At 41.1% G+C, this 26,119-nt stretch overlaps 1 protein-coding gene across 1 annotated transcript; it reads right to left on the minus strand.

The window, feature by feature from the left end:
* Positions 1–3,692: 3,692 nt before the first annotated feature.
* On the minus strand, positions 3,693–11,735 carry LOC137371456 (collagenase 3-like). The gene is made up of 10 exons (XM_068034086.1): positions 11,570–11,735; positions 11,138–11,370; positions 10,899–11,047; positions 10,680–10,805; positions 10,197–10,358; positions 7,869–8,019; positions 6,336–6,466; positions 5,889–6,048; positions 5,547–5,650; positions 3,693–5,409 (listed from the first exon to the last, which is right to left on the minus strand). Exons 1-10 carry the CDS (start codon positions 11,684–11,686, stop codon positions 5,306–5,308), a joined length of 1,437 nt encoding a protein of 478 aa, XP_067890187.1. The 5' UTR covers positions 11,687–11,735; the 3' UTR covers positions 3,693–5,305.
* Positions 11,736–26,119: the final 14,384 nt, after the last annotated feature.

Consider the following 26,119-nt stretch of genomic DNA (forward strand, 5'->3'; position numbering starts at 1 on the left):
GTAAATTTAGGAATTTCCTGCCTTTAGTGTATTTGAATGGTGAGGCGGATGGCGAGATGCGATTTTTGGGAAGCTTAGATAGGAACTGCTAATGTTATTCCTATATTTAGAAGGGGAGATAGAACAAGTCCAAGGAACTGTAGATCAGTTAGCTTAACATCAGTGAGCAGATTTCAAAAGATAAGGTCAATGCTTGACCGATCTTATTGAATTCTTCAAAGAAGTAACAGAAATAGCAGACAAGGCCATTGCAGTAGATGTAATATATTTGGATTTTTAAAATTCCACATTGTAGGCTCATGAGTAAGGTCAAGCCATGTGAAGTCAGGGGTCAAGTTACAGAATGGATAGCAAACTGGCTACAAAACAGAAAAGTAGGGGTTGTTGTGATACCACTTTAATAGTCTGAGTATGTCACACATCATCACAGGAAGTGACATCAACCAGCATGTGATAGCTCAGTTGGGATTGTGTTAGTCATCTTGTCACATGTGTATTACAGAGCTCTCTTGTAAACCTGTTACTTAAAAGAAGCCACTCCTTGATTACCTTTCAACTCAAGATTGTTTGGTACCTTATTGCTGATAAAGGCAATAACAGCAACAAGGGTTAAGGGTAGCTACTCAGACTGGAAAAAATTTTGATGCGGTTTTCGTCAGGTATTTGTGTTGGGACCACTGTTGTTTACAATTTACATTAATGATATGGACTTGGGAATCAGAAATACAATTTCAAAATTTGTGGGCAGCACCGAATTGTGGGTTGTAGTTAATACAAAGGAAGAATGGGACAAAATACAAGATGACATTAATAAATTGCACAGTGGGCAGGTATTTGGCAAATGAATTTCAATATGGGTAATTGTGATGGTACATTTTTGTAGGAAGAATAAAGTAGCCAGATACTGCTTGGATAGTATGAGTCTAAATGGGGTAAAGACACAAAGGAATGTAGGAATACAAATATACAAAACACTAAAAGCAGAGGTACAGGTTAATAAGGCCTTTAAAAAAAAAGGCAAACCAGGCACTGAAGTTCATTTCCAGATGGATAGAATTGAAAAGCAGAGAGGTTATGTTAAACGTATATAGAATTTTGGTTAGACCACACCTGTAGAATTAGGCACAGTTCTGGTCTCCATATGATAAAAAGGGGGCATTGGAGAAGGTGCAAAAAAAGATTCTGATGGATGATACCGGAACTGAGAGGTTATAACTATCAAGGATGGCTATACAGGCTGGGGTTCTTTTCTCTAAAAAAAAAAGTGAAGGCTGTGGGGTGACCTGATAGAGGTATTTAAGATAATGAAAGGATTTGATAGGACAGAAACGGAAATAATGGGCTGAATTTTTAACTAATGATGTAGCTCTCGGCAGTGGCACCAGAAGCAGGTGCCATCACCGCACTAGCAAAATGCAGCCGGCCAATTAAGGAAGTGGAGGCAAGCTTGAAATGTCTAGCTAAATTCCTCCCTATTTCAGATTTCTTTGTTTCTTGTTTGAAAGTAACTCCCACCTGGGCAGCTAAAATTTTAAATCTTCAATACTTAATTTATTAACTTATTATGGGATATGTCTCCCAGTTTTACAAACTCTCCAGCATTAAATGTGACCATACCTTTTGTTTCTAGCACCAAAGAGAAGAAAAGAGTGAAATGAGAAAACATGTTTGTTCAATTTTCCACAATTTTAGAGGTCAATTTTCCTCCCTTTTTAAAATCTCTCATTTAATCTGATTGTTCAGAATCTTGGCTTCAAACCCAAAATTTGTTACGGACAGGTGGTAAAGGTGGGCTGAACTTTACCGGCCCCTTGACGCTGCGGGTCGTGGTGCGGGGGCCGGTAAAATGCTACGGGGAGAGGCCCGCCTCGACCTGCGACGCCGGGAAGGACCCGCCGGGTATTACCGGCGGCATCGGGACCTCAGTGCGACCCCCCTGCCGCCTGACGGCAGGCCCTTCATCAGCATATGTAGATGAACGTGTAAAATATGTAAATAAACTTACCTGCAGGCGGTGGCCGTTCCACTCCGATATTACAGCTGCTGTCTGTGCTCCGCACGCCTTCGAACTCCATACGGATTTCCAGGCAAGAACCTGGTGGGGGAGGGGGGAGGAATAAAATTTTCAGGGGGGAGTGGTGGAACAGCGGGGAAATCAATTTTTATTGGGTGTGGGAATGGTGGGAAGGGGTTGAAGGGCAAAAGATTGAAGGTTGGGGGGGGAAAGTTCGGGTATTTGAACACATCAATTGATGGTCATTTCATTGCCTTCATTTCATTGGGGAGGTTGGGGAAGGGGCTCCATCACTTATTTTTAGATGTATTAAAAATCATTTATATTTACCCTTTAAAAATTAAACTTATTTGTAAAGCCCTTTAAAAATTGCGCTGGTGCCTGCGCGGTGGCTCGGACGCCATTGCCGGGGACGCAGATGCTGCCCCCTCTATGTCATTGGGGGCAGCCGCTCTGCCCCCTCTATTTAAATGAGACCCCGCACATAACATGGGCTCAGGGACGGCGTATCTGCATGGGATGCACACTGTTCTTAGAGTGCGCCGCTGTGAACTGCAGCTCACTCATAAAATTCAGCTCGAAGTGTGTGGTTCCCACTGTTCACCTCCCAACTGACTGCAATCATGTTTTGTTTAAAATTATGAATTAGCCCCTGAGTGTTTTACTTGTCAAATAAACAGTGACAGGTTTTCTCGTAGGTTTAAAATGGAAAATTAACTATTTACTGAACAATATTCATTCCTCAAAATATTCACAACACTACTCACGCATGCATTCACTCTCACATGCACTCTCAAGAGAAGACAGAGAGATAGTAAAGGGTAAGAGGTCAAGGTGTGGTAGGTGTTCATGGTTTCTGGTAAACCTGCTGAATCTTCTAAGTAAGATTGTCTCTTTTAAATCTGTAGGCTTGGGTGTTTGTAGTCTTGAAGTTGTTCAATCCATTATAAAAACTTATCAATGTGTTACTAAATCTTTAAAATATTCAATTAGGTCACGTAAATGGGAAAAGCCGGTGATAAGTCTTGAACTATCACTGCATAGTGATAATCTATAAATGCAAACTCAGTGAAAGGTGCCACTCATTATCCAGAACCTAGACAATTTTCATAAATGTTTTGTAATGATCAAGAATTTTTTTTTAAACTGTTGAAAATAGAAAATGTTTGTTGATTAGGTACATTCAGGCTGTGTATAACACCTGCTGAAAACATTTTTTTAAGTTTTTGATCCATCCCTAATTATTGGTGAGATTTTTAGCTTTATCAACATGACCTGAAACTGGAAGAGATACTAATATCTTGGCTGCACATAAACTGATGACTAATGTATGGTGATGTACAAGATTGGAAACTAAAGTACATGAGGTTCAGTTCAAGACTTTTAGTTACTAACTCTTATTATAAATTGAAGGATTATGATTTAATTACAAGTGATTTGGCAAAATTAAGATTATACCTTAAAGTGATTCAACATTGTTACAGATATGAAACATACCAGCAGAAAATATGTTTAACTAGTCTGAATCTCACAATTTGGTAAAAGTGAAGAAATTATGTTAAGCCACAGTCATTTACTTTTCAAATTATAGGTTTCCTGCTACTCTCAGGATTCAATTTAATCCAACCAGGGTGACTTGTCCGTGACTGCAACAAACCACTATGGGTACAGGTATATGTTGGTTATAAGTGTAGCAGATTTATTAAGTAATTTATTTTCAGTGAAAAGACATAATATTTAACAAAGACAATAGTCAGTCTGTTCTTCAGAACTTTGGCAGTAGCCCTCAGAGTGACTGTGGTGCAGACTTTCTTTCTCTTGCTGTGTTCTGTTGACTGAAGATTCTCTTCTTTCTTCTCTGGATTTATGTGCTGCTTCTCATGCTCAATAGCTGTTCTTTTATTTCTTTTTGGGCACCAGACCACCTTGTAGTTTGCCCAATGGTTGGTCTAGGTCCTGTGATGTCAGTTACTACTACCTTACTCTAATAGGGGCTTCATCGATAAAACATTTTGCCACTAATTGAGGTAAAAACCTAAAAAGAGTGGTGATGGGGAGGGAACAGGTAACCCGCTTGCCACCAATTAACAGCCCCTTAGGCTCCTTAAGGAGCTTGTTAAAGGGTCTGTCTGGTGCAGAACGGAACTTTTAATCATTATTTCGGCAAACCAGAACAGTCTGGTGTACATCAGTGCACAGCTGTCGGATTTGCCGTGGGGCCAAAAAAAAAAAATTCATTACTCTTTGTCTTGAGACTGTTTTTGGATGTACCTTCTTGTGCTGGTGCTAGCTTTGGGACTTCATTTTTCCTTCTGGGCCACTTCCATCCCCGGGGATGCTGCTGGCCCAATAAGGAGCTGCCTGCTCTCTTTGGCAAGGCAGCGGCAGCCCCCAAAATGGTTGCCGCCTGTCTTTTCCGCTGATGCCAAGCAGGCAGCTCCCACCTCCTGAAGACGCTCGGCGTCACTAATTGGATGTCAAGCTCGCCTCCTGCCCAATTAGGGTATTTACATTTTAAAATGGCATTGCGACAGTGATGCCGCTGAGGCACAGGGTCTGGATTCAGAATTCATCTGGATGTCAGGTTCCTGCCCTGATCTGCAAATCCATCCCCAAATATCTAGCCACATTTACTCTGCAAATTAATGAAGAATTGCAAATGGCATTATTAGATTAGATTAGATTAGATTAGAGATACAGCACTAAACACACTATAATAGTAACAAATTATTTGAAGAACATAAGAAGTCAAACTTAATAACACATGCCATCTAAACAAAGAATCAATCAATATTTTGATTAATTAAATTAAAATTATAATTCACAATTTTGTATTATATATAATTTACATTGCAAAAAGAGATTAATAAATGTTTATTTTCTGTTATGTAAAACTGTTATCACACTAAAAATGGATTATTGAAGTATTTTAAGTAATATCAAAATGATGGGTATGGACTACACAAATACATGTATATCAGTCTTGTTTCTGCCCTTTCATTATGCCTTTATATTTTAACTGCATATATTAACATCTTAATAAATTTTAACAAAATGATATATGTTATGAATCATCTTGAACAAATATTCAGCAGTTGTTTAAAGATAAATGTATAAAATGTGATACATTTATGTGTTAAGACTTTTTAATTGTTAAAAACTAATGCCTTTTTCATACCACAATAAAATAATCACATTTTACTGTGCCATGAAGCACCACTGCTTTCAAAGAACACAGCACTCTGGCAGAAATGCATTAGACTGCTGCTAAGGTAAATTGCTTATTGCTAACTAATAACAATTCAGCCAGCCATATGGCTTCAAAACACGAATAACACGTTTGTTCCGGTAGTCATATTCATACTGTGTCGCTCCGTTAGATAAGTAGAGATAACCTGGAGAAAAAAATGAAAACAAAACTTTCAATATTATACAAGTATAACAATGTAGCATAAAATATATATCAAAAATAAATCATCATAGTTTTATAAACTTTGAATATTTCATCCTTCCAGTCTATTTCAGCACTCACCAGAGTTTTGAAATGCTGACTCTACTTTATTCCCAATTCCAGGAAAGTCATCACCTATTGTTCTTGGATAGCCTCTGTCCATTTGTTTTCTCATCAAATTATAACTAAATAGGGAATGAGATGCTTTTATTTAAAATGGATATTGAAATAAAGGGATCTTGTCAATATATTTTCATTATCTGTATCCTCTTCCGAAATCAGAAGAACTTATTAATATTACTTCTTTCCAATATATTTAATTTTAAGCTTAAACGTGGTCTTAGTAATAATGATTTGATTCTGAAAGAATGTGGTTTTATTGTTCAGGAAGGGGTAACGTTTCATAATAATACTACTTCATACCTCCAGTAGTCAGCTCCCACAAAGAATAATACTTTTCTTCTCTTCTTGATATATAGGGCCGCATCGATGTGTGTCACAGATTTTGGAAATCCAAAGGACCTGATGCTCCTAGGATAGCCTTTCAAAGTCCTGAAACCCCTAATTAGCCAGTACTTTGATCCTGTGGGATGTTAGCATTGATTTCAGTGAGCAGTGACCAGATGGCCAATGTTTCAAAAATATTCACTAGATCAATACATGCTTTGCAGAAAGTACAGAAATGGAAAATAAAAAGTGGATTTTTCAGTTTTTCATTCACCATCCTACATTCATTACCAGAAAAAGAAAGGAGGAACAAAATTCATCTTATTGGCTTATCTTGCAAATTTCAATGAATGCACCAGTATACATTGAGACTATAATGAGTGCTATAGAATGGTGTGCAAAAGGTAGTAAAAATGCTAGAACCTTTGAAAAGAGCAATCACATCTTTGTTCTTGAATTCAACTGCAGCATCAACTGATTGAATATTTGGAAAAATATTGTTGATCAGAACTGATGTCACATCTGGGCGTCGCGAATGTTTTCGCCAAAAGATTCTAAATAATGAGAAGGTTTCTTTCATTATTTAGGGCAATATTTTTAATCCAGAATAAAGAATGATACAATATAATGTAGTCTCTGTCAATCAAAAAATTACAAAATGCCAGCACTGAGTCTGGATGTCATCCAGAATTTGAATAAGAAAACTGCAATGCAATTTTTCAGTACAAATGCAACTATCAATCTTAAAATAAATAACATTTTAGTGACACCTTCTTAAAAATAAATCTTACCTATCACTTAGGCTTCATATTATACAAATTAATGTAGTTAGGCTGTGCGATTTTTATTGGTATCATCTCTGAAAATTGCATAGTTCCCCTATAGCAGAGATGTTCATTATTCTGCCATTAGCACTCTCTTGGGACCCATGCTTTGTCTTTTGTTACAACTATTTAGCACTCCATTTGAATTCTGTTCCATGACACCTGTCATTTAAACTCTCGCCCCTCTGTCCTATCAGTCCTTCCTTCTTCTCCTTCTTCCCCCCTCCCCCCTTTCACTTACTCAAAGACTGTTCTATTTCTAACTTTTGCCAGTTCTGATGAAGGGTCACAGACCTGAAACGTTAATTCTGTTTCTCTCTACACAGATGCTGCCAGACGTGCTGTGTATTTCCGACACTTTCTGTTCTCATTTCATTAGTTCCCCTATCGTTTTACAATTCTACCTTTCTTTAAAGTCCTGTTGCACCACTCTGCTGAGAGCTCACCAGTACAAAGAACAAAGAAAATTACAGCACAGGAACAGGCCCTTCGGCCCTCCAAGCCTGCACCGATCCAGATCCTCTATCTAAACATGTCACCTATTTTCTAAGGGTCTGTATCTCTTTGCTTCCTGCCCATTCATGTATCTGTCCAGATACATCTTAAAAGACGCTATCGTGCCCGCGTCTACCACCTCCGCTGGCAACGCGTTCCAGGCACCCACCACCCTCTGCGTAAAGAACTTTCCACGCATATCCCCCCTAAACTTTTCCCCTCTCACTTTGAACTCGTGACCCCTAGTAATTGAATCCCCCACTCTGGGGAAAAAGCTTCATGCTATCCACCCTGTCTATACCTCTCATGATTTTGTACACTTCCATCTATTTCACTCAGAACTAGATTCCAGGAAAATCATGAGGCATTAATATGTGTCTCCTTTCCCTCCTTTCCTTCACACGAGCCACTCATGTTTGTTTGCCATCTCTCCACATAGTCTCAACTGAAGTTAGAAACACAGAATGAAAAATGACAGCATGCTGTTTCTCTTTGATGCAATGCGTCAACACATAACTAACCCATGGTGCTGCCAAGGCTGCCAATTGCATAATATTTAAATGAATGATTGAAAAATGTCTTAGTAAGTAATAAATTTAATAAGTAGCATAAAACATAACCAAAATGCAGTTTATACCCGTTCTTAAAGAACCAAATTTCTCCACGTGAACTAGTAACTGCATCAAATGACAATTGAGGATTACACTTGTCCAGGGTTTTTGTTGGTTGATGTAGATTAGGCTGTGGTTGTGTTGGTCTTGGGTGGGGTCTTGGATCTTGACGAGCTCCTAAAATATAGCAGAAGAATTGTTATTTTTAAAGTGATAGACAAATCAGAAGTACATATAAGTTTTAAAGTGATTGAAATTACCTTACTAATGAAGCAAACAAGCTATTCTAATCTAAACTCTACAGATATCTATTACAAAGAAATATCTGTAAAAATTTAAAAGGATATGGGGAAAGAGCAAGGGGATGGAACTAAATGAATAGCTCTGTAAAGGAGCCAGCACCTGCTTGATGGGCTGAATGAACTCCTTCTGTTGATGTAAAATTCTATGAATAAGCTTTAAATTACTTGTAAAATTCAATGTTCACAGGAGCATTTTAAATGCAATATATGTCCTATTAATCTCATCAAACAGATCCTACAGTGCAGTGTTCTTTTCAGCTTATTTAGCAATATATGTACATATATATAAATACATCACAGTAAATTGGTGGGGATGGCTGAGGAACCAACATGGGTCATTGAAAAAAGGTTTGTGAGAGATGTGCTCACAGACACTAAAGTAACTGTTTTAAATGTCAGCTTAAATTTCCCAGTAACTATTTGGGATTTTGTGTGGCAGACACTTTCCATGGATAATGGGCATGTCTTAATACATTCATTAATACAGTCTGATGTGGCTCATGTACCATTTATCAGGGCATGGACTTTATATCCATAGCTCAATTCCAATGCAGCTGGTCTCTCAAATGGGCTGGACCATCTGTTAGAATTATCAAACTGCTGGTGGGTGCTGGTTGCCCAAACACCTGGAGAAGAGGGAGTCTACTTCAATGTATTATTCTGCTATTGAAGTATGTGTGCCCCTTCATGGTACCTATCTAATTTCTGTTAAGTAACTACTAGGTGAGTTCATTGGGAAGTCAATTGACAAACTGCATTTAATCTGTATTTTGGGTTCCTGGACAGTAGCTTTGGTCCTTTATTCTTTTTCTCATTAGTATAACACAGAAACCTGGGGCTGAATTTTAATAGCACTCTGATGTCGGAGGTCGTGGTGGGGGGTCCCAGAAAATTCTTCCAAGAGAGGCCTGCCTCAACTCCTGACACCGAGAAGGTCCCACTGCATCTTACCAGTGGCGGTGGGGGTAGTGGGACCTTCATTTTAATATTAAAATGAATTGAAATTAATGCAAGTCAACTTACCTTGTCCTGGCGGCTGTCCTGCACTGATATTCTGACCGCTGGCCGGAACACCCACGCCTTCCGAACTCCATCGGAGTTCTGAGGCATGACATTGACGGGGAGGATGGAAAAGTGAAATTATCAGGGAGAGGAGAAGGGAGCATGGAAAACTTTTTTGATTGGTGGATAGGTTGGTGGGAAGGTGTTAAGGTTTAAAGTTGTTAAAGCTCAGAGGGAAAGGTTGGAATCTGCATAAAGGTTTTTTTTTAGGGGAAATGTCCAATTAATCAATCGATTCTTCCTTGGGAGTGTGGGGAAAATGTAACAGCGCTTTTCCACATTCTTTGACTTTAAAAATGCAAATGCACCTGACAGGCTTCAAGCTCTTTAAAAATGGCGCCGGTGCCTGCGCACTAGTGCCGGACGCCATTGCCTGGGACGGAGCAGCCGCCCACTTACGTCATCGGGGCGCCTGCTCCACCCCTTTATTTAAATAAGCTCTCGAGCGAAATATCGCGGGGGTTCAGCGGCGCATAAGTGACGCGGGCGCTGCATAAAATTCAGCCCCTGCTTTAAATAGTGTCTTTGCCTGAAGAATGATGGACAGCAGCTGCACACAAACGTTTAAGTTTTATTCCAAGGTCCAGGACTATGTGCTGAGGGACGCACTAAAGCTTGGGGCAGCCGCAGCAAAGGCTCAATGGGGAAAGACCACTGTGTAAAGTCCCCCCACCAAGCTGAATGGAGGGGCTGGATCCATGAGAAACCCCTCGAACTGTATCGGGAAAATCTTGTCTCCTGTAAAATGTAAAAATGTATCTGGCACGACAAATGTGAAATGGAAGGGTTGTGAGGCAACTCATGATTGTATTGAAGCAAACGGACCTCTTTTGCACTGTTTGTAATTTTTGACTTGGTGCTGTTTGAAACTGTTTGGTAATGTATTTTTTCTTTTTACAGATTTTTATGAATAAAGTATATTTTGGAAATTAAAAAAAAGTTTAAGTTTTTCTATTATATTTAGTCTGATGGTCTCAATGTTCAACGTACCATATAAAGCCTGGATTCCTCTAACGTCGTCGTCTGAGAGACGAAAGCCGTTGGTGTTGACATATGAATAGATGGGAAACATCAAAGCGGATTTATCCTTTGAGTGACCCAGTCCTAGAGCATGTCCAAATTCATGGGCCGCAACAAGGAACAAATTGACTCCTGCGAAGATGGTTAGGCAACACAAATTGTTCAAACTTCTAACAAATCATAGATAAGAAACAGCTTGAAAAAACGATGTGAATCAAGGACATGTCTCGTAATAAATACTAAATGTGCTGCAATGGAAGTTGATTTAAAATATTTAGCATTTGTCGTTCCACACGAATTAAAATTGTAAGAACGTTTACGCCTTGTGACTTCTTCACTGTATATTTTGTAGAACGAGATAGAACGAAATAGGATATCAACGAGAAAAAGTGCCATCAGTTAAATCTTTTTCCCATTTATGTTTGATGACGCCAGTATTTGGGAACACTTTACCATCTCTTGACAACGTCCACCTTTCATCGTCATCAAAGTGAGTGTCGCCACCGCCGTTCAATCCAGGAGCATAAGCGTGAGCCAAAATGCCACCCTGTCCATCAAACGGGTTAAAGTCCCCGTGACCTAGGAATACAGAGCATCCGAACGGTAAATGGGACATGGAAAATCAAACATGAAATCATTCCACCAGGACACAAACAGATTTGTTGAACTTACTAGCTCTTGTAAACAATATCATGATGTCAGCTTTTCCAGAGTAGAATCTGACAAAGGTCAGAGGAGTGACGTCGCTCCAGACTTTAAAGGCAAAGCTAATTGCAGTATCCACCTCTCGTTTCTTCAGGTCTGGCGTGTAGTTTACAATTCTATTCGGGAGGAAGGAAGTGAATCAGTAGGTTATTTTTCATTTGGTTCCTCTATATAACGATTACTGCCCATGGACCCAGCATCCGTACCTGTAAGTGATTCTGTTGCGAGGCCACCGAGGTTGTCTTGGAAAGAAAGTGTACTGTTCAACATCAGGGACTCCGCAGCGAGCCTCATTCATCACTGCCATGGTTTGACGGTTTAGGCTCCCAGTCACTTGCAGACCAAAGAATTCCTGCATTTCTCTTATCTTTTTTGTCAATCCGTTACCACTTTTTTTCGAAATTGTCTCTGTCATGTTGTAAAATGTCTTCAGGTATTTCTAGTTCGAAGGAAGAAAGCAAAGTTTACTTCAGGGCGAAAAGATCCATACTTTTTTTCTAAAGTATAAATAATGTTAACATTTAATATTTAATGCATGAAAGACATTAAGTTTGTAGTTTTACTGGTTTTTATATGTACATTTATTGGTTGTGTATGTTTATAACTTTACTGGTTTTTTATATATATATATAAAATACCCGGCATTGGTTCCAGTCCTTTTCGCTGAATCGTTTCGTTTCGGAGCTAAGCGGTAAAGCCAAACACACTGCGAGATTAAGCGATACAAAAAGAACGGGGATCTTGACGTAGTTCATTTTTAGTTTCGAAGAGTCTTGCAATGAGCTAAATCTTTCGGCACTGGCTGTGTCTTATAGAGCTGATTAGGTATCTTACACAATATGGGGAAATGACTAACACTTGTTTTGCTTATTGCAGCGATGTCACCAAGATTTTCTGGGAGCTGGAGGCGTTATACATTAACATTTTAGTTTTGGTCTTTAAGTAATGCACGTTGTATCGGTAGTAATTTATACACAAAGAAATAACAAAAATGCGAAGTTTGGGAAGGGAGGGTTCTTCCCTTGTACGTAACAAAAAGGTAACCCATTTTTTAACCTTAGGGAAGTTTATATCTGGTCTATTTGTTCTAGCAGCATAGTAAAGTCGGTTGAAAGATTTTCTACGTTTCTAGCGAAATTGAAAAAGTGTTGCAAAAGAATGCAGTAACGATTTTGGTAGAAATAGTGGTCAGACAAAATCTCCAGCTATGTTTACCATACAGCTGCCATATAGGCATAGGTGGAAATCTCCATGTCCATGTGAAGGTCAACACCATAGATGTTAATAGCAAAATTTCAGCCAGAACTTTTTAAAATCAATGTTTATCCCTTCCCATTGTTCTTACACCATTACAAAGTTAAGTATGTCAGAGGGTGGTGGGTTCAAATCTCACTCCAGGTACTTAAAAGGGCCTGATTTTAACTCTGAGTAAGTGAATGAATTTTGAGTAAGTTATCATGAGCACAGAAATCTGGCCTGACGTACCACCGCCATACTGTGGTTACTTCAGCAACACTGCCCTAGCTTTCCATGGATTAGTGATTAACACAACTGCTTTGAAAAATATTTGGTAAATTCTAGTTCAAAATTGCCTTTGGTCTTCAGTAAACATTTCAGAAACTGGTAATGGCTTTATTCTCTAATGTGGAGGAAGTACACCTCCAAATAAACACAGCAAGTAGGTTCTTTTTGTACTGATTGTACTAATCAGTATGGTGAAAACAAAACCCATACAGCATCTGGCATTTTTTTTGTCTTAAACTCTGAGATGTATATTAATACAGTCAACATAACAGAGAACCCAAAAATCTTCTACTGGCATGTAAATAGTAAGCGGGTAGTAAGAGGTGGAGTGCGGCCTATTGGGATGAAGAGGGTAATATACGCTTAGAAGCACAGGGCAAGGCTAATATACTTAATGATTACTTTGTATCAGTGTTCACTAAGGAAGTGGAATCTGACAAAATATAGGTAGAAGCGGAGAGAGTAGAGGCAATGAGTAGATTAAAAATTGAGAGGGGGGCTGGTACTAAAAAGGCTGGCTATGCTTAGGGTAAATAAGTCACCTGGTCCAGATAGCTTGCATCCCAGGTTGCTAAAGGAAGTGGGGATGGAGATAGAGGATGGGCTTGCCATAATCTTCCAATCTTCCCTGGATACGGGGTGGGGGTGGGGGAGGGGGTGTTGGTAGAGGAGGGGTGGTGCCAGAGATTGGAGAATGGTAAATGTGACACCCTTATTCAAGAAAGGATGTAATGACAGTCCTAGCCACTACAAGCTAGTTTTATTTTATTTATTTAGAGATACAGCACTGAAACAGGCCCTTCAGCCCACCGAGTCTGTGCCAACCATCAACTACCCATTTATACTAATCCTACATTAGTCCCATATTCCCTACCACATCCCCTCAATTCCCCCACCACCTACCTATACTAGGGGCAATTTATAATGGCCAATTTACCTATCAACTTGCATGTGGGAGGAAACCGGTGCACCTGGAGGAAACCCACCCAGACACAGGTAGGTGGTATGCAAGGGATAAATGGAGTCTATATATTCGTTCCCTTATATAGGGTTGATTTAAAGTTTGACTCAGTCAGTGATCCTGTTACCATCAGTGTTGTTCCTAGTTTGCCCATTGAGGGTGTAGATTTTCTGCTCGGAATTGACATGGCGCGGGATAAGGTTTTGGCATCTCCAGTAGTTTTGGAAGAGCCAGCTGAGGTTGCTGAAACTGAGGTTTTGCAGGAAGAATTTTATGGAATATTCCCAGATTGTGTTGTGATTAGATCCCAGCCTCATAGGGTTAAACAAGATGTAAAGGTCTCAATTGTTGTGGAGGACAATTTGGGGGTTTGGTTGGCTAAAACATTTTTCAAGGATTTGGATGTGGATGTTGGTGATAAAGGCCCTAAGGCTAACAATGGTGACGTGTTCAGCAGATCCTCTCTGACTGAGACACAATAGGTAGACCTTGACTTAAGAAGCTTGTCTCAGATGGTGTGTTCCGAGGCAGAAGCTGAAAGGCTCTCTGAGTGTTGTGATGTCAGAATTGACATCTTGATGTGAAAGTGGAGATGTCCCAAGAGGCCCGCTGTTGAGGATTGGTCTGTAGTTCATCAAATTGTTGTTCCCTCCTTGCTACCGTAGTGAAATTTTGAGAATTTCCCATACGATTCCAGTGCAGGTCATTTGGGTATTCGGAAGACTCAGGCTAGGGTAACGATGCATTTTTACTGTCCGAAGCTGCACAGGGATGTGGTTGACTTCTGTAAGACATGTCACACATGTCAGATGGTTAGCGAGCCACAGGTGGTAGAGAATGTGGATGGTGATACTGGTAAACCAGAGGATGAGTCTCAGACTGAGTGTTCCCAGATTGACCCTTCTGCAGTGAAACTGGTGAACGTGAGGTTTTAGAGGGGTTCTGACAAAAGGTCACAGACCTGAAATATTAATTCTGGTTCTCTCTCCACAGATGCTGCCAGACCTGCTGAGTATTTCCAGCACTTCCTGATTTTATTTTATGAGGTTTTAGTGGGTCTGGATAAGATACTACAACATCTACCTGAGTGCCAGAAGAAAGAATGGCTAACCTATTGAGGGAATATAAGCCAGTATGCACGGATAAGCCAGGTCTTACTTCTCTGGCGATTCATCAGGTTGATGTAGGGGAAGCTAAACCAATTAAACAAAACCCCTAGAGACTCAAACCCAATAAATTCGCCAAAGTGGAAGGGGGTTCTGTACTTGTTAAGTAATGATATAATTGAATCCAAAGTAGTTCGATTTCTTCTGTTGTTTTTGTACCAAAACCAAACTGTTCTCAAAGGTTCTGCAAAGATTACTGAAAGGCCAACATTTAACTAAGATGGACTTTTATCCGATCCCAAGGCTTGAGTATTGTATTGATAGGGAACTCAGCCTTTGTTCATAAGACTGATTTACTTAAAGGATACTGGCAGTCCCCTTATCTGACCAGGCCAAAGAAATATCTGTTTTTGTAATACCAGATTGTCTGTTCCACTGTAAAGTCATGTCATTTGGTATGAAAAATGCACTGCCCACATTTGAAAGATTCACCAATCAGGTGATTGCCGAATTGAGTAATTGTGTTGTTAATATCAATGACTTTTTGGTGTACAGGAACACGTGGAGTGCTCATGTCTGACATTTAAGAGCTCTATTTGGCAGGCTAACGAAGGCTAACCTTGTCAGAAATCTGGCAAAAAGCGAGTTTGCCAAGGCCAAAGATACTTATTGAGGACATATTATGGGTCATGGTCAAGTATTACCATGAGAGGCCAAGGTTCAGGTGAGAATAGATTTTCCTGAATCCAAAACAAGAAAAGAAGTGTTACGATTTCTGGGTATGTGTGGGTTCTACACGAAATTTGTTCCTAATTTCAGCACAGTTGCCACCCCATTGACGAATCTGTGAAAGAAGAACGTGAAGTTTGAATGGTCAGAGTCATGCCAAACAACATTTGAGAAGGTAAAAGCCATTTTAATAAAATAACCAGTTCTTGCAACCCCAGATTTTGATAAACCATTCAAAGTGACTATCGACACCAGTGATGCAAGGGTAGAAGCAGTGCTGCTCCAAGTCCTCGACTGTCAAGAAAGAAAGTTTAAGTCTTGTACTAGCTTTTCAACATTTTGAGATATAAGTAACCAATAATCAGAGAGGAATATTTGTTTTTACCGATCACAATCCACTTGTGTTCCTGGAAAAGTTCATAAGAACATAAGAAATAGGAGCAGGAGTTGGCCATTCAATAAGATCATGGCTGATCTGCCCCAGACCTCAACTCCTCTTTCGTGCCCTCAACTCCCCGAAATTTCAAAAATCTATCTAGCTCCTCTTTAAATACTTTCAGTGATCTAGCCGCCACAACTTTCTGGGGTAGAGAATTCCAGACATTTACTACCCTCTGAGAGAAGAAATTCCTTCGCATCTCAGTTTTAAATGAGTGTCCCATCATTCTTTAACTATGTCCCCGAGTTTGGGATTCCCCCACTAGTGGAAACATCTTCTTAAGATCTACCCTGTCTAGCCGCCTAAGAATCTTGTACGTTTCAGTAAGATCACCTCTCATTCTTCTAAACTCTAATGAATAAAGATCTAACCTGTTTAGCCGTTCTTAATAAGTCAACCCCTTCATCTCCGGAATCAGCCTAGTGAATCTCTTTTGAACTGCCTCCAATGCCAATATATCCTTTCTTAAATACGGGGACCAAAACTGTACACAGTACTCCAGGTGCGAACTCACCAACATCCTGTACAGTTGTAATAAGACTTCCCTATTTTTAAACTCCAACCCCCTGGCAATAAAGGCCAAAATTCCATTTGCCCTCTTAATTACTGCTGCACCTGCATTCTAACTTTTTGTGTTTCATGCACAAGAACACCCAGATCCCTCTGTGCTGCACTGTTTTGGAGTCTCCATTTAAATAATAGTCTGCGTTTTCACTCTTCCTACTAAAGTGCATGACCTCCGACTTTCCTACATTAAACTCCATTTGCCAAATTTTTGCCCACTCACTCAACCTATCTATATCCCCTTGCAGATTCCATATGTCCTCATCACAACATGCCCTCCCACCTATTTTTGTATCGTCAGCAAATTTGGATATATTACACTCTGCCCCCTCCTCCAAGTCATTAATATAGATAGTAAATAATTGAGGTCCTAGGACTGATCCTTGTGGCACTCCACTAGTTACGTCTTTCCAACCTGAAAAAGACCCATTAATCCCAAATCTCTGTCTTCTGTGTGTTAACCAATCCTCAATCCATGCTAATACATTACCCCCAATACCGTGAACTCCTATTTGTGCAATAATCTTTTATGTGGCACCTTATCGAATGCCTTCTGGAAATCCAAATACACTACATCTACCGGTTCCGCTTTATCAACTCTACTTGTTATATCCTCGAAGAACTCTAGCAAATTTGTCAAACATGATTTCCCTTTCACAAAACCATGTTGACTCTGTTTGATTGCGTTAAGCTTTTCTAAATGTCCTGCTATTTCTTCCTTAATAATGGACTCTCGCATTTTCCCAATGACTGGCCTATAGTCTCCTGCTTTTTGTCTCCCTCCCTTCTTGAACAGGGACATCACATTAACAGTTTTCCAATCCACTGGGATCCTCCCGGAATCCAATGTGTTCTAGAATATTTCGACCAATGCCTCCATTATCTTTGCAGCACTTCCTTTAAAACCCTTCGATGTAGGCCATCAGTTCCTCGTGACTTGTCTGCCTTTAGTCCCATTAGTTTGTCAAACACTTTGTCCTTTGTGATAGAGACTGCTACAAGGTCTTTCCTCCCTTGCTTATCTGATATCTGTGGGATGTTTATAGGGTCCTCCACTGTGAAGACCGATGCAAAATATTGGTTTAAATTATCTGCTATTTCCCTGTTCCCCGTTATCAATTCTGCAGTTGCATCCTCCAAGGGTCCCACGCTCACTTTAGCTACTCTTTTTATATACCCGTAGAAGCTCTTGCTGTTTGTTTTTATATTTATTGCCAATTTACTTTCATAATCAATTTTCTCCCTCTTTATTAGCTTCTTAGTCATCCGCTGCTGGTTCCTAAAACATTCCCAAACCTCTGGCCTACCACTAGTTTTCACCGCTTCGTATGCCTTAGTTTTTGATTGGATATTCTCCTTGACTGCCTTTGTTAACCACGGGTGGTTCATCCTTCTCATCAAGTCCATCATTTTGACCGGGATAAATTTTTGCTGCGCGTTATGAAATATCTGCCTAAATGTCTGCGACTGCTCATTCACTGACCTTCCCCTTAGTGTATCTTCCCAGCCCGCTTTAGACAATTCTTTCTTCATACCTCTGTAACTGCCCTTGTTTAAGTTGAGGACATTGATTTGATCAACCTCAAACTGAATTTGAAATTCTACCATGTTGTGATCGCAACCCCTTAGAGGATCTTTAACTACGATATCTCTTATTAATCCTACCTCATTACACATTACTAGATCGAAAATAGCCTGTTCCCGGGTAGGTTCTGCAACGTATTGCTCTAAGTAACAATCCCCGATGTACTCTACAAATTTATCTTCCATGTTACCTCTGCCAATCTGATTTGTTCAGTCAATATGCAGATTAAAATCATCCATAAGAATTGTAGCGCCCTTCTTTTTTAAAAATTAGTTCATGGGATTTGGGCGTCGCTGGCTATGCCAGCATTTATTGCCCATCCCTAATTGCCCTTGAGAAGGTGGTGGTGAGCTGCCTTCTTGAACAGCTGCAGTCCATTTGGGGTAGGTACACCCACTGTGCTGTTAGGAAGGGAGTTCCAGGATTTTGACCCAGCGACAGTGAAGGAACGGCGATACAGTTCCAAGTCAGGATGATGTGTGACTTGGAGGGGAACTTGCAGGCGGTGGTGTTCCCATGCATTTGCTGCCCTTGTCCTTCTAGTTGGTAGAGGTCGCGGGTTTGGAAGGTGCTGTCTAAGGAGCCTTGGTGCATTGCTGCACTGCATCTTGTAGATGGTACACACTGCTGCCACTGTGCGCTGGTGGTGGAGGGAGTGAATGTTTGTAGATGGGGTGCCAATCAAGCGGGCTGCTTTGTCCTGGATGGTGTCGAGCTTCTTGAGCGTTGTTGGAGCTGCACTCATCCAAGCAAGTGGAGAGTATTCCATCACACTCCTGACTTGTGCCTTGTAGATGGTGGACAGGCTTTGGGGAGTCAGGAGGTGAGTTACTCGCCTCAGGATTCCTAGCCTCTGACCTGCTCTTGTAGCCAAGATATGGCTACTCCAGTTCAGTTTCTGGTCAATAGTGCCCCTAGGATGTTGCTAGTGGGGGATTCAGTTGAATGTCAAGGGAGATGGTTAGATTCTCTCTTGTTGGAGATGGTCATTGCCTGGTACTTGTGTGGCGCGAATGTTACTTGCCACTTATCAGCCCAAGCCTGGATATTGTCCAGGTCTTGCTGCATTTCTACACGGACTGCTTCAGTATCTGAGGAGTCACGAATGGTGCTGAACATTGTGCAGTCATCAGCAAACATCCCCACTTCTGACCTTATGATTGATGGTAGGTCATTGATGAAGCAGCTGAAGACGGTTGGGCCTAGGACACTACCCTGAGGAACTCCTGCAGTGATGTCCTGGAGCTCAGATGATTGACCTCCAACAACCACAACCATCTTCCTTTGCGCTAGGTATGACTCCAGCCAGCGGAGGGTTTTCCCCCTGATTCCCATTGACCTCAGTTTTGCCAGGGCTCCTTGATGCCATACTCGGTCAAAAGCTGCCTTGATGTCAAGGGCAGTCACTCTCACCTCACCTTCTTACACGCCTCTGTTATTTCCTGATTTATACTTTCTCCTACAGTGAGGCAACTCTTAGGGGGCCTATAGGCGACTCCTACCCATGACTTCTTCCCCTTGTTATTCCTTATTTCCACCCAAACTGATTCCACATCATGATCTATTGCACCTATATCACTACTCACCACCGCACTGATACCTTCCTTTATTAACAAAACTATCCCACCTCATTTTCCTTTTTGCCTATTTTTCTGGAAAATCAAATACCCTTGAATATTGAGTTGCCAGTCTTGGTCACCCTGCAGCCACATCTCTGTAATAGCTATCAAGTCACATTCATTTGTGCCGTCAACTCATCTATTTTGTTACAAATGCTGCGTGCATTCAGATAAAGAGCTTTAAGCTTTGACATTTTACCATTATTACTCATTCTGGTTCTAATTTCTGCTGCACTCTTCTGCTTATATTTTCTGCCCCTTCCTGTCGCACTTTGATTACTGTTTGCCTCTTCACTACCCTGCACCTCTGCTTTCTCGTTTCTTTTTGATTTTTTAAACTTCCTTTCAATTGAACGTCCCACCCCACTAATTAGTTTAAAGTCCTATCTACAACCCTAGTTATACGATTTGCCAGGACACTGGGTCCCAGCATGGTTCAAATGAAGTCTGCTGAGAAGTTCAGAACAAAGAATCTCAGATTGTTTTGCTGGAGTTTAACGTTACAACCATTTACACTGAAAATTGTACATATTGCAGGGCAAAGCAAATTAATTACTGATGCTCATTCCAGAGTTGAAGAATGTGTGTAAGAGTGAAAGAAAGCTCTGAAATGTGCAAATTTTATCATGTCTGAATCCTACTAATCCTAATTTTATCAGTTAAGCCTTATAACTTTGTAAATAAATCTGTACTTGTAACAAAGGAAAATGTTACCTGTACAGTATACATTGAACTATGTTAAAAAAAAGTTTGATATTAAGAATTTATTGATTTTTTTTGAACTGTTTTAAAGAAGGTCTTACGACTGCAGGGTCTTCTTTGTTTCAAGGGGGAGGAAATATGATGGAGTCTTTGGGCAGCATTTTACCAAGCCCCAGACATCATGATTCATGGAGAGTGGTGGGGCAGACGGACCTGAAGATGGGTCCGGAAAAGGTCCGCCATGGACCTTGACACCGGAGGGTCTGGCCCGATCCTCCCGGCGTCGGTGGGGATGCTTTGTGGCGGCCCCCCGTCGCTAGGCAACGGGACCTCAATTTAAATATTTAAATTAATAAAATGAATACATTTAAATGGACACCTTCAATTTTCCGAGCCCGCCGCGATCTTCTCCTGTGCCTTCAATTCCCCCATTCTGGGAAAGGCGGCATGACACTGGTGGGGAGGGGACAGGAGTTAAGATTTTCAGTGCAGAGTGGGGGAGAAACGGGGTCAAACCAACGTAATAGCTGTGGGGGATGGTGGGAAGGGGTGAACTCTAAACCTTGTGCAGTCTTGGGGTGAAAGGTCACATTTAAAAGGCAAGTATTTTGTGGGGAAGGGCAAATAATTAATGTAAATGATATTGAGGGGTGGGAAAGGGGTGTTTGAAATGTATTGTATATTTTTTGGGGGATACTTAAAAATTTAAATGAGCCGCGCGGCTGTCTGCCCTTTAAAAACAGCACCAGCGCCTGCGCACAGGCAGCTGACGCATTGCTGGGGACGGAAAGCCTGTCCTCTCCACGTGATGGGGAGGGGGGGGGCGGGCGGCAGTGAGGAGAGCCTCCTGGCTATTTAAATGAACTGCACGAGAAATCACGGCAGCTCTTCAGCGTGCGGCCCAGGCGGGCAGGCTGCCACTTCTTGAGCTTGCTGCTGAGATTGTGTTAGACTGAGTTTTACACAGATTATGTTTGATTTTTTGAGACAGTCCCTGATTTGAAAATGAAACGAAAGGTTTCCAAGTTCTGGAAAGTCCAAACGCAGGTTAAACAAACAAACAGCCCTGTGACTGAGAAAAAAGTTTTTTTTAGGAAGGACATGTGACGAGAGATTAAGTTTCAATTTGACCAGAGGGCTTTTGAGAGTTAAGAAGAACTCTGCAGTTGATGGAAAAATTATTTAGTTATTATTTAAAGAGATAGGCGGAGAGCTGCAGGATTTTGTGCTTCCACGGAGGCTACTTGGAATTAAAGCAGCTGGTTGAAGCAGTTGTTTTGATTGCAGGTAGAGGAGCCTGGACTGAGGGCTGACCATTGGTAAATGATTTACGCCATTTGTATTTAGCGACTGAAAGTTCATCAGCGAAGCTATGAGGACAGAAGTGAGCAAGGCAGAGGTTGTTAGAGAGGTTACAAAACCAAATCATTCAAGCAAAGATTGCATCGCTTGCTATCGACAGGACCTCATCACTTCTGTACCGGCATCCTGGAGGGCAGAACTTGAAAAACTACCTGAGGAAGATCTTGATTTTGTTGTACTGTGGGACTGTTCTATGCCATGTTGCTGATAAGACTATTCAGAGGATCTGTAAGGACTATCTTCGATGCATCTGTTAATTAATGTGTAACTGCTAAGATTTTATATATATATAAATATATATATATATTGATTGTGTTTTAACTGCTAGTTCATGTTTAATTTATGTTGATTTTGGTTTGAGTGTTAAAGTTAAATTGATAAAAGTGAAATCTTGTCTGTTTGGTTTTTGGGTTCCTAAATTGGGGTTGGGTCGGTGGATTCGATTCTTTTGTTTTATTGGTGGTCTCCACGGGAATCATAACAATGCTTTCAGCCCCTCCACCTGCCACAGCCTCAGTTATGACTTCTAATGATGGAGAGCACTGTCTCCTCCATGGGGGCAAGGACATGCAGCTATGCCTGGTCCCTCCAATTAGCTGCTGCTCACTCTAACTGTGAAGCACCTTGTCCTGCAAGAGAGAGGGGAGAGTGTCAGTGAATGTGGTGCAATCCATTTGAGTGATGCGCCTGTCATAGTTGAATAGCTGGCAGTGAGATATGAGTGTGAGGCTTGCAGTCATGCTAAGTGTGTGAGAATGAGATGAACCAGTGAATGTGATGTGTGTTTCATAATTAGTAGAGATTGTTGGTGAGTGAAGGGTGGTGTGCTGATTTTAGCAGTGTCTGAGGCCAATGGTTCACTTGGAAGGATATAGCATTTGAAGGAGAATTCATTGCCCTTTGCCCTTTGAGAGAGATCATTAAACTTGTTGCGGCACTGCAAACAGATCTTTGGGTCTGCACTGCTTGCATTGACTATAGAGGGCTATCTACTCCCATTGACGTCTCAGAGCTTGACTGGAGGGCTTCCTGCCTCCCTGTGGATAGTGTCTTCCCTCCTCTTGTCCACCTCCAGCACCAAGGTCTCCAGTGCATCTTTACTGGAACTCCATGCTTGAATCTGTCCAATCAGATTTCTGTCCCTTTCCACAGTACGAAAACAGTTTTATCAAAGACACAGTTGCCATCCTGTGTGGCTGTGGCATAGGCAAACTATCCCTCTTCGTTCTTCTCAACCTGTCTGCAGCCTTTGACATGGTTGACAGCACCATCCTCCTCCAACTCCTGTCCACCCATATCCAGCTGTGTTTGGTCCATTCTGATGTCCCCCAAGGATCTATCCTTGACTCCCTCCTATTTCACATCTACATGTTATCTGTTGGTGACATCATCCGAAGCCATAGTATTAGTTTTTACATGTATGCTGCGACACCCAGCTCTACCTTAACACGACCTCTCTCGACCTCTTCACTGCCTCTAAATTATTAGACTGCTTGTCCTACAACTAGAACTGAATGAGCAGAAGTTTCCTCTAATTAAATATCGGGAAGACCACAGCTAGAAACTCTGTTCCCTAGCCACAGATGCCATCTCTCTCCTTGGCAATATCTTCTCATCTGACTCAGTGTCGAATTTTACTTTTTAACACTCCTATGAAATGCCTTGGGATGTTTTATTACATTAAAAGTTCTCTATAAATATAAGCTGTGTAAATACAAGCTGCCTGCATTGAAACGAACGGCACGGGCTTATTGTGCATTGTGATTTCCGCCCCTGTTTTCAGGGGCTGTTGAATTTTGTCCCTAAGACCTTTTGATTACTGTTAATTGGAAGATTATTTTTAGGGAGGATCAATTTTTGATGAAGGGTAGTGTTCAGCTGAATATCTACAAGGTTAGCTCAAAGTGTAGAAAGTGCCAGTAGGAAACACCTAAATTAGTTACAACATAGGATACCACAATTTAAACTGTATCTAGTTTCCCTCAGGCTGGGGATGAATGGGTCAGCCCCGGCTGTAGTATGAATACAATATATTGGAATTACAATACTAGGATAGTTTATATGGGATGAATTATATGAAGCATACACAGAATTCCTTGAAATGCTTTTATGTTAAACCTAAAATGTTGGAATTACCAGCACATGGTTCCATTGAAAGTTGTTGCAATAGACATCTCTGAAACATGATGGACAAAAATGATCGATCGAAAAGTGATGTTAAACAGGTTCAAGGAGTTCTGAAAAATTAGGTTCACTCAGAATGGTTGTGATGTAACTTTAGTTGGAGATGAGGACATAACTGTGAAGAGGAGGAGGATATTGGTCAGTAGTTGAGAGTTGATCTGGTTTGAGTGCAGATGGATCATAGAGCTCATCTAAAGTTGATCTTTGATATGTAATACAGGCCTCTGGGATAACACATTGAGCAAAACTGGGAGATTTGTCATAAATTATGACAATAGCAGAACTCAGTTGTGTTGCTTTGGAGAACAGCTATCCATCTAGTAGGTGACCAGTCAAGTTCAGAGAGGCAAGACTGAGTTACTTATTGATACTGTCACCTGCACTGTCTAAATATTTGCTAATGCACATACCTGAGATGGTCAAGTGAGCACTGATGGGGCAGGCAGAAGTTCTGCCCATACCAGATCCCTCCATAGGAACCTCTGGAGAAATATCAGGGCTATATCCTGAAATATTTACCCAACCTGCAGCCAAGTTGATATTACAGGTTCCACATAAAGCCAGCTCGCACGATTCATACATCTAGTGCCTCTATTTTATTTGCAATACCTGTAGCATACTTTAGTTGATTATTTTCCCCTCTTAGTGTGTCAGCAATTGATATTGTTGCCTCTCAGTTATCACCATGTTTAAATTCTATAACACATCAAATTTTTATTTTACTCCATGCTATCTATTTAAAAATTTGATTTATCCCTCCCAAGCATTCTGAATTTAAATGCTCCACAATTGCTACATTTACCCTCTCTGTGAGGATATCACAGGGAGATGACGAGGATGAAGGTTTTGGAAACAGAAGTGGAGATTTATTGAGAGGTGGGCTATGTTATAGAAAAGGAAGGATGTTATTTTCTAGAGTAGAAATGAGGGTTGGAAGCTGAGCCCAGGATGTCACACCTCGTTCCTCAGTATAAGATGGCAGCTGAGAAGTTGATAGAATCAATTTCAGAGGTTTGGAGGTGCCAACCCACAATGCTTTATGCTCAGCTTTTTACAAAAATCATGTTTTAACAAATTAATTTCTTCTCCCACTGTGCCTCTCTTCCTGGTTCAAAATGCCCTCGCCCGAGCCCTTCTGCTTCTGCTTCCAACAATCAACTCGGCAATCTCTTTCCCATCACCCCACAGGGTTTATTATTTAGTCCAGATTAGACTTAGTTATCTTAAGTAATCCTTATTAAAATATAAAACATTTAAAATAATTATATATAGGGACATAGGTGTTATGTATTTGCTGGATATTTTATGAATCTAATTTATCTCAGAGCAATGTAGAGATGACACTAGTTCTACGTCAACAGCTGGTTTATTTACAGTACTTTAAAATATCTCAGCACTTACAAGATTTTGGCACATTGACTCGACAGAACTAGTCTGTTTTTATCCAGAACTTTCTTGTATGTAGTTTCAGTTTCATGAACTCTTAAGCTCCACCCACAGGCTTAAGCAATTAAGCACAGTGAATACTGATCAGTAACCAGACTAACACAATCAAACACAGATCAATTAAACCATTGAACACTACAATAGGACAGGTATTTAATGAGATCATCTAACTCCATCCAACTGCCTTGGCTCCATGGCCAGAACATAATGCGACCTGGGGCGGGGGGGCTGGTTGCAGGACCGGACACGGAAGCAGTTGGAGAAGGCCCTGCTGCTCCGACCTCCACTGCAGTCGCAATCGTGCACTAGCTGGCCAACTAGCAGTTGGCCTGCGGAGCTAAAAACACAAAACACATAAGCACACGAGAGCAGGAGGGTGGTAGGTGGTGGGGGTAGGCCGTGACTGGAAAATGGTGCTGGTAGCCTGTTTAAAGTGTTGTTAGCTCTCAATAGAGCTCTGAGACATGGCATGTCATCACTGTTTAGTTTTGTGCATAATTATTAAAAACCTTTGAGGTCCAATCAGCACTGCAAACCACCCTGCCTCCTACTTGGGTCACCCTTCAGTGGAATTCCAGCACCCCATCTTCAGTCTGGCACCACCCTCCAGACTATTCAGACCACTTCTTCAGCTTCCAGTGACTCCACAGCATCCTACCAGAAGACCTTGAAGCTTGTGTAACCTGTTTGTGTCCATGGCAGAGGAAATGACCCAGGTGTCCCCAACGTTCAATGATGAATCCCTGCATGTCCTCCGCCAGGCTTTTGGGGAAATGCGAGGCGGCCCTCTTCCCTCGAGCCTGAAGGCGGCGACCTCTCCAGTGAACCAGGCAGGCCTGGATGGAGGTAGCACAGGAGGTAAGCAGTAATAGGGTTGTACGGAAAACCTGGATCCAGGGCCGCAAGTTTTTCAATGACCTTCTCCGCTGTTCCAGGGTGAGTGACAAACCTTGGGTTGGAAACAAAT

This window comes from Heterodontus francisci, chromosome 6, assembly GCF_036365525.1.
Source record: "Heterodontus francisci isolate sHetFra1 chromosome 6, sHetFra1.hap1, whole genome shotgun sequence".
Classification (NCBI taxonomy): Eukaryota; Metazoa; Chordata; class Chondrichthyes; order Heterodontiformes; family Heterodontidae; genus Heterodontus; species Heterodontus francisci.